This window comes from Limulus polyphemus, unplaced genomic scaffold, assembly GCF_000517525.1.
Source record: "Limulus polyphemus unplaced genomic scaffold, Limulus_polyphemus-2.1.2 Scaffold2500, whole genome shotgun sequence".
Classification (NCBI taxonomy): domain Eukaryota; kingdom Metazoa; phylum Arthropoda; class Merostomata; order Xiphosura; family Limulidae; genus Limulus; species Limulus polyphemus.
Genome location: NW_013668110.1, coordinates 45,834 through 56,043, shown reverse-complemented (window position 1 = coordinate 56,043; position 10,210 = coordinate 45,834). Strand labels below are relative to the sequence as shown.

General features: G+C 28.3%; 1 protein-coding gene across 1 annotated transcript in view; it reads right to left on the bottom strand.

Moving 5' to 3' along the window:
* LOC106467137 (protein FAN-like) overlaps positions 1 to 10,210 on the bottom strand; it is a gene marked incomplete at its 5' end in the record, with an annotated part of 133,833 nt that overhangs the window by 81,404 nt on the left and 42,219 nt on the right. Inside the window, 5 exons of the mRNA XM_013927457.2 lie at positions 835 to 966; positions 4,053 to 4,122; positions 5,772 to 5,880; positions 7,339 to 7,402; positions 8,476 to 8,566. Of these exons, the coding sequence (XP_013782911.1) occupies positions 835 to 966; positions 4,053 to 4,122; positions 5,772 to 5,880; positions 7,339 to 7,402; positions 8,476 to 8,566 (466 nt within the window). The remainder of the gene's footprint in view (positions 1 to 834; positions 967 to 4,052; positions 4,123 to 5,771; positions 5,881 to 7,338; positions 7,403 to 8,475; positions 8,567 to 10,210) is intronic.

Here is a 10,210-nt window from a genome sequence, read left to right as displayed (position 1 = left end):
CTTTTTAAACATTAAAACTGTCTATAACAATTTATAAGCATAATAATGTGATTTATCTTTGGGAGAACATGTTTCCCTAAATAAATCACTTTATTATGCTTATAAATCAATGTTTGCTAATCTATTATCATATTAGTATACTCAAGTTGTTTAACATCTTACCTACAAGAAGCCTCTTTTTTCTTTGTTTAGATGACTTTTTCTTAGATCCAAGATGTTTATATTTTGTTTAGTTAGCTTCTTATATATACATTTCATTTTTACTTTATTTTTTCACATTTAAAATATTTTCTTACATAATGTCCTTACTCATTATGTAGTTTCTTCTAAAATACATAATGTCTTTGAGTAAGTAGTTTCATCTAACATACATAACATCCTAGTATATGTAGTTTCATCCAACATACATAACATCCTAGTATATGTAGTTTCATCCAACATACATAATGTACAGCACATTGATATAGAAATATATACAAATATCGTCATGACCACTGATTTCTTTCTACAGAGCAACAATACATTTAATATAGAAATATATCAATAAGTTGTACTATACATTTACTTGACTACTGATGTCGTTCTATACAATACAATAATATCCACCACAGTAACATAACTTGAGACCTTATAAATACATGTTGTATTCATTGAATCTTAGGACAATTCCCTATACAGTACAGCTCTTCACTAAAAATATAGTACCAGATCTGACTAGAGATATTATATACAATGAATACCACAAAAATATAAGTTAGACCTAATTAACTCATGCTATTCATTGATTACTATTACTGTCTTCTATGTAACACAAACAACATCACGCTATACAACCATTGTTGGCTTTAATTGCTTCTTCTCCCTGCTGCTTGTATCCAAACACCAAGTCAATCCACTCGTGAATGTGTTGAGACACAAAATCAGATTCAAGTGCTTCACGCAGTGTTTGAACAAATCCACAATGATCTAGTGAACACAAATTCACAAGTCTGAGTTTCACACTGTAATGCTTAAACTTACAAGTGTCAGAAATATAGAATTATTTCACAGAGAAGGCAGTATTATTTCTGTAGAATACATAGATTAAAGTCTGATTTTTATGGCTTATATATTTCAAAAATTTTACACTTGTGTACAGATAGATTTTTCCATTTGTTATTTGAAAACAATGGACCAAAAAGCAACAATAAAATATTACAAAATATTAAAAGGGTTATCTATGACAGCCATCACTAATTTTAAATTGGATAGACCAGAAAGAAAAGAACAATCAACAGCATTCAATGATAACTTTTGAGTTACTCTTAACCAAATAGTGAGATTTGACTATTACTCTTAAAACACACCCATAAGCCCAGTGTTGAGAATGGTTTTGCAGTAACAGGGAATTAAATAAAACGTTTTCTGATAAATTTACTTACAAAAAAGTACTGATCTATTTCGATCTTACTATTCTGCAATATTATTTAACACTAAAGCACAAACTAAATATCTGAAGACCTCTGAATGTAAACTGACCTCTAAGCAAATTTCACTTTTTTTTTATGGTCAATGGAAGGCAGAATATAAAATTTTGTAAACTTTCTTTCATTTCAAATGTTATTCATTTTCTTTTTTCTTACATTTTATGGATATTTTCCTAATAATAAAAAATACTGTTCTATTCAATATCACCAATTTTCTGGATTGGTAATCAATAAAATTTATAAATGAATAAAAAAAATACTATAAGCTATTTTCTTCAGAATAATAATTTTCAATGCTTCATAGAGATGGATTTGTGTGATTTATTACTTCACTATTAAAACAACTGTAAAACTGCCAGCTTAAGTTTAATATATAAATAACTATAGAAATCTTACAATGTATATGCATTAGAAGAACAGATATCATGAATGGAAGAGATGTGAAAACTGTATTGATAAAAAAATTACAAAAGTAATATAACTTAGCTTAGAATTTTTTTTCATTAAAATTCACTTTCAATTAATGTCTCCACCATTTCTATGTCTGTTATATCCCAACCAGGCTGATAAGATTATTATTGAGTGAAAAGCCTTGTTGGCATAATATGCACCAAATATAGTGTGGTTAACAAATTATTACATTCTTTTTACTTTCACTGATAAGTTCTTACAAATGCATGTAGATAAGCCAACAGTCTTTTGTCTGTAATACAGAGGATGATTATGTTATATTAAAACCATTTCAAAACCTTATCACATCATTACAGTCATGATTTTATATTTGGTCATTCTCTATCTGAAGACTGTGTAACTTCACAATAGTTCAGCAGGTAGTTTTCACTGCAAAAAAGCTATTGTCATGATGCTGTCATGTCCAAAGCATAAACTCATCTCTGCCAGCTTTCCATAATCCATCTAATGGATGAAAGCAAGAGTTTCAACAGTCCAGTTACAAAGAAATCTACAGGCACTGCATCCAGTGACTTGATTAGCATGTCTTTGTACAGAATAGCATGAAAATCCATTTCATTCTCCAGCTGCTTGAGTTCTACACTGGATGAATGGATAAGTTGTGGTACTATTTTGTGTAATTTTTTCCAGACAGATATATTTTTTGATTTGTTGTGCACTGTTGCTTAAGATACATGGATGGCTTTTGACACTGACACTTAAGTTTGTATTACAAGACTCTGCACTTTGCTTACCACAACTGAGATATGACTTATTGCAGGTCTCTTTCTGGATGGTCCTGGTCAATCCATATTCCTTTGTTTTCCAATACCATTAAGTAAATTGCATATTTCCTTCTTAGAAGTTCTAAATTCCCAAGATGAACACATCTTGATGAGATGAGCATATGAATATTTTACGTTGGAAAGGGTTGGTATATATCCTTCACAAAAGTAATTAATTTTCAATGGCATCACATTATCAAACAACGTAACATGTAATTTTCATACATAAAATCCAACACAACTTCATATCTGCTGTGACTGTCGTGTGAGATGCTGATTTGAGTATTCAAAATCACTTATAATATAATGCACTCAACCCTCTATAAGTTATATTCTTTCTTGCAGATTTTGTAATAGCAATAATTTAAGTGTTTACATTTTATTCATGTTTGTCCTTGTTCCATATTAAAAACATTTTTTTTTAAATACAAACACTGACAGAATTACAATGTGACTCAGTCTCAGGTTTATAAAGAAGTTTTGAGTCAATATTAAGTGCTAATTGTTTTATTTATAAGTAAAAGCACATAATCTTTGTTAAGGTAAAGTTAAATAAATATAGCACAACATATAAAACAATTAACAATACACTATGATGTAGCTTTAGCAATGCTATTAATTTATATTTAATCCTTGTGAAGTGTTTGTACATTTTATTTCTTTAAATAATTTCATCTGTGATGTTTAATGGGATAATAGACTATAAATAACAGCTGTTATTGTGTACCATAATACCTTACTATTTCTTCGTGATATTCAAATGAAGTACACATAGATTTTATTACATCAACAGAGCTGATGTTAATAGCTAAAAAAAATGAAACTATTCTGAGAAGTGTGACAAAATGATTACCAAAAAGATGTCAACACAGAGCAGATAAGATGATATTCTTTTAATATTTAAAAGAAATCTTATACTAGTCAGACTACTGCAAAAGTTGATCAAAAAAAGATTAACTGTCACTATTTTTACAATGTACCACATTAATTGCGAATTGTCTTTTTCCTCACGGAAATGTGTAGCTTCAGTGTAAAAAAGCAAGCATCCATAAATGATGTTGAGGCGTAATCCCAACTCTTTGTGCAGTAAATAGTTTTGTCTCAGAGACAGTAACAAATCAAAGAACAATTTAGGCTCCTATGTCAATCATGGAGTCTTCATTTTTTTCACTGAAGTAAACATTTTAGTGAGGAAAACAAAAATTCATAACTAATTTATCAGTTAGTCTGTTGAACAATTATAAATAATTAATTGCAACAGGATAGTCACATGTCTTCTTACACTACACCATAGTCTCATAATGTTATTTCTACTTTTCTTATAACCAAGAGTCTTAAAACATATTAATACCTTCTGCCCATGGTGGTAACTCAACATCACCAACTTTTGTTCCATCTTGCCGAACACCAAAGTCAAGATGCTGAAAAGATGTCAATTGTATTGAACAGAATATAAAACTAATAGAATGCTAATTGTGTTTATAAAACACCTATGCCCCAATTACCTTTGACATATGACATTCAAAAGTTAATTAGGTTTATAACTTTGTATAAAGTACCTGTTGTATAAGTTTGAGAACACTGATTACACTCTAAAATAAATGCATAGTTCCTTATAAATTTTGGATGAATATCTGTATTCTGTTCCTTATTTTGTTCTCTATGGCATCAAAACTTCATTAGTCTTATCCCCCGATTCATAATTATTACTCAACACAACTAGTACAAAAATTTCATTCTAAAACCATAGTCAAGCATAATTTAGTTAAATCAAAGTATCTGTAAAGAAAAAGAATTTACATATTACTAAGTGATACAAATTCAGTTGAGCCTCATTCTATGCAATTATGAACATTTTATGTAATAACACCCTGTCGACAAGTCAGGGAAATATTATTGGTGGGTTGATTCCAAACAAAGATTTTCTGTACTCGCTTTTATAAATTCTGAATAGAGATGTCATATCTGGAATTTGAATAATTGCTCACCATCACAGCTAAATTTGCACTAGTTTCCAGGCTATGAAGGAGTAAAACCCACATCCCCATTCAAAATCCTACCAAAAATATGGTGGTGGCTGCACGTTATACAATATAAAATCTGGTTCCTTAGCTACATAAAGCCATTTTTTCTGTATTTTCACAAGTTCTGTTGATAGAAATGGCCCAGGAAAGTTCTACAAAGCTTACTTGCTGCTGTAAGTGGCTAAGTATAGTACCTGTCCAAACATGAACACTTATATTTTGTGCAAGAGAAACACAGTCTAGCCAACCCCATAAAGTCTGCATCTTTGTGAATAGAACATTATTAAAGGTGAGTTCTTTTGACAGTAAGCATTGTTTTTAGGTTCTAACTTGAATACCAGAAATGGAGACACCCCTCTGTAGTCCATCCAATAACCCAAGTTCAGTTTCATTGACTCACAAACTGTGTGTTAATATTAATGAAGAAAATTAATAAAATATTCCTGAGAAATTATTTAGTCATCCTGGGCTTCAACTTCTCTCTTTTGAAAAATGTAATTACTCTTTCCAAAAACTGGTTTCATCAATGAATTCAGTTTAGTAATGTATAACATAAAATATAACCCTACTATGAACAGAAAAAAATACAAATTTTATTTTTAAATGATCTAAAGATCTTTATGAAGGATTGGATTCAATGTTGTAAGGAATAATGAGACCATAGAACTTAACATTATGTTTTTATTAAATGTTAACTAAAAATTACAAAAATTCTTTTAACATCTATAAAATACTTTCTAAAGAAAACTTCATGTATTAGTAATTAACATATCTATACGTCATTATAGATATTTTATAAATATTCTAATTTACCAAAAGTGTCATCAAACACATTACAAGTTGTAAACCCTATACTTTCTGAATATTTTTATTACAATGTATTCTTATTATTTAAAAAACTGTCAAATACTAAATTTCTCACCAACATATTTATTAATTATTAATAAATATATATTATTACAACAGTATCTTTTATTTAAAAAATAAGATTGATGCAATTTTACATCAAGTTATTTATGAAACAGAAGTTGGAAACTAAGACTAACCTGTATGTTACAGAGAAAATCCCCTTTAGTTTCTGTATCATAGAATTGTGGAACAAGTTCTTTGAAATCCGAAGAGTTGGTGGTAATATTTCTCCACGTGTCTGATATACTGCAGTTTCAAAACAAGGGGAGCACAATATTTTATAATTAAAAACATTAGAATAAACTAACTATTCCTCCTTCACATAATCAAAAAACCTCATTATCCACCTTATGACAACCATAGTGATCAATATTAGAAAAATATTTAATGTTAGAATGTGAGCAAGGTAAGATAAAAAAAGCTGTATGAAACACTATAAATTAAACAAGGCATATGGAAGGTATTACTAAATAAGAAACACATTATCTCACTCACTATGGGCTTTGTTGGATCGGCCAAGTTTGTGACCCCAAATTGACCTTTATGGTTTCCATACTATAACTTCTAATACGTTTTGTGTATCTTCACAAAATTTTTCAAGCTTTCAGTAATCATTAAGAGTCATTTGTAGACACAACATGTGATTTTTGGTGAAGTATTTTCACTAAAAATTTCTACATTTGTATACAGAGACAAAGTTTTGATTGCTCCATATGCAAAGTGATTTTCAGGTAAAGATTATAAAAAATTTTCTTCATCTGAAAAATCTTCAGTAATATCTAAATTATAATAAGTAATTTACATTAAATTGATACTTCTCAGAGAGGTGGTAAATAAATCAGAAAAATGATATGAAATGTCACAATTCTCATATTAGGGGAAATTATAATTTTTTTATAAATACTAACTTATCAAATTAAGAACTTAAAATGTATATAACAGAAAAATATGCCTGTAGCAAAAGTGTTATTAGGCACATACATATCACATCCACTTGATAAAATTTATTAATGTCACAGTAATTCAACATCAACAATATCTTAAACTTTGTTAAAGTCCTAAATTCATATCAAAAAACATCATGGAGTTCATAACTTCATTAAATGTATTTCACAAGGTAAAAAACACAAAGTTTTTAAAATATAGTAAATGTTCTCCTGTTTTTTATGTAATTCTCTTTTTTATAGCCTATCAGTTTCATTGGTTGAGACAAAATACTGAGATTCAGTGTGTTCTTGATTAAAGTTTGAATAGTTTAGCATAATTCCCGTTTTTATTTTTATTTTATGAGAATAGCAGTAAAAATCAAGTTATAACTTAAATTGTGACTGTTTTGTGGGTTGGTGAAAACTAAAGTAATACATATTTCAGAAGCAGTTTTGAAATGAATGTTTGACTCATTAGTCCTTTCACCTTTTCAGTAATTTTTAATAACTTTTTTTGCATTTTCAGGAGTCAGAAATGGAAATAAACACTAATGAAATAAAATTACTTTTAAAAAATGAGGCAAAAATCTACCATATCCTTTAATCTTTTCCTGATGAAAAATTTACATCTTGGAGTTCACCATAAATATTCATCTTAAAAAATATAACAAAAAAAAGATTAACTGTAACAGTTAATTCTATAAACTATTCTAATAACACTATAAAAGAACCCACATTGGCAACTTCAAGAAGGATGGGCTTGCATTTGTATCCTTACCTGTTGAACATTCTGTCAGGGTTATCAAACCGCCCATTTTGAAGACAGAGCATATACTGAGGCACTAGTATAAAAACATCTTGATTAAAATTACAGTATTAGGAGAACGTTACTATCATTTAAGCAAAATCATTTTAACTTCATAATGTGTGTTCTTAAAAATGAACTCCTGATGATGATAAGTATTTAAACATGTTCACTTTTTAAAGTCACATTTTAAAAAAACACTGATTTTAAAGTAATTTCTTTTATTTGTAAATCATTCCAGGCACTCATTACTACAAAATAAGAAATTAAAAATTCTGTAACTATAATGTTTATTAGTTATGTTATTGACTGGATTCTGTCTTTCCTAAAAAGGCAAGAAAACTTAAGTTTCATAACTCACGTGCTAATTTTTTTACTCTATTTTATACAGCTATGTAGTTTTCTTTAATTTTATTTGTTTTCTATCTTTTTTTGTACGTGTCATGAAATTGATATTTACTAAGATAGTAAAAACTATTTTCAAACCCTCTACTATGAGTTTAGTGAATTAATAAAAACATCTCTAATATTCAAGTTTCACTGCTCACACACTGAGTTTCTACACATGTGATTAAATTCTCCTCTCATTTTGATTCACACTTCTGTTTACCTGTATTCTGACAATGTTATTTCTTGTCACAATATAAAGAAACTTTACATAATTTTATGCAAATATTTTCATTTTTTTAAGTTATTTTGTTTAAATGCACAGATATGTCCTTTTAGTTCATAAAGATGTTTTTATTTTGTATTTGCAGCTTAAAATATTTTTACTTATGATGGATTGAAAAGCAAACATTTAAAAGAAACAATAAAAGTAAAAACGTTGCACACTTTTACAATCTTATTACAAAAATATTCCTATTCAATATGTTAATAATAAAAAGTTGAAAATATTTTATTCTTAAGTATAAAATGTGCAATTTTTAAGCCACTGAAATTAGCCTTTAAAGCCTAGGAAGCCTTAGCAGCATAGCTTTGTAATTTGGTTTTCTATCTGTTTAATATTATATTGAAAAACAGAATGTAAAAATTATTACTGAGACATGATAAAAAAGGCTAAATTTCCCAAATTCAAATTATATCAAACTGAAAGCATTTTAAACTTACTTTTTCTAACAAGGTAATATAATACAAAGCCGGGAGTAGAATAGTGAGATCCATACAAGAACTTGGGCTCAGACATTTCGTCATACCTTTGCTAAAAACAAAAAAAGGATCTTATGATCCTGAGATTTGTAAATCTACAGCTTTAATATAACCAAGACAAGATAACATACACCTTTATGGTAGTATGCCATATAAAGTGATAAAGATTGTAATACAATTATATCAGACTGACATCTACTAAAAAACTAATCAGTCAGCATGGGTAAGAAACAAGGTTACAAAATATAGCTTGTAAGTAACACTTTTGGATTACATATACAGTTGCAGCCAGATATTTCAATATTAACTGTTCCAGATTAGTATAAGAAAGTACTATCTTTCACAACCATAATCATTTGTCACTAATTTAATTTGTTAGTAAAAATAAATTTTCTTTTTTAAGGTCGTTGTTGTAGATTTGTAATTTTAAATATAATTCATAAATCTAATAGGATAAAAAAATATATAACATTAACAACATTTTTCAACACATAATAATAATAATGTATTTTATTTAATCATAAGCTTTAAAACTTTATCTACAGCCAACCACTAGGTGGAATGCTAGACTAGTTCCCATCTGATGACGAGCTCTTGAAATAGTTTGAAAGTTTGTGGTAAAATAAAAAGCCTGTTAAATTTTCGTATTTTAAAAAATAAAGCTCTGTCATGAGTTCATCACTAGGTGGAATATTAAACTAGTCTACTACCTGATGATGAGCTGTTGAAAGGGTTTGAAAGCTTGCAATTAAATAAAAAACATTCTATCCATATTTTGCAAAACAAATGTTATTTTAAGGATACAGATATCTTAAAAATTGATCAATTCAAAATGTTCATAAAAATCTAACTAGTATGGCAAAACTTTAGATTTAGCACAAAATTATGTTTTCATGTAGTAAGCACACAAGCATTCATAAATCATTACAGCAAAGTTATTAATACTTTTTAGTATGCTTGATTCACATCTAAAAATTGCAAATTTTCAATCAGAATCATGCTTTAAAAGTACTTCAAATTTGCTTTGTTTGTTGTAAGCCACTATCACTAAGGCTCTATATTTATTATTAGAGGTCCTCAAAACAATTGGGTCTTAAAACCATAATTTTAATAAAAATTCTCATGAAATTATCTACATATTAACACATTTTTTCTTGATAAAAACTTGTACTATGATAGTTAAGAAAAATGTTTTTATAAAGTTATTAGTAACCTTAATGAGATCTTTCATCTTAATGTATCCAGTTTGGTTTTGAATGTTGAAAAACTTACTTAACATGTTCTTGTTGGTAGCAAGCTCCCTTACATAAACATTTTCTTTCTGGTGGTGAGTCTCCTTATGTAAACAACATATTCTTTTTGGTAGCAAATCCCCTTACATAAACATCATGTTCTTGTTGGTAGCAAGTTCCCTTATGTAAACATGTTCTAGTTGGTGACAAGTCCTCTTACATAAACAATATGTTATTGTTGGTACTAAGCTCCCTTACATAAATAACATGCTATGTTCATGGCATTACCCATTCTTGTTCTTGGTAAGTCCCCTTATGTAAGGTTAATATTTTCCTAATTCAAAAACATATTACTGATAGATGTGACAAATTTATTATTATATATCTAATTTAATATCAATGTTTGTTTAGATTAAGTGTATATTTAAAAACATGCATAGCTTATAGTGTTAAATATATATTGT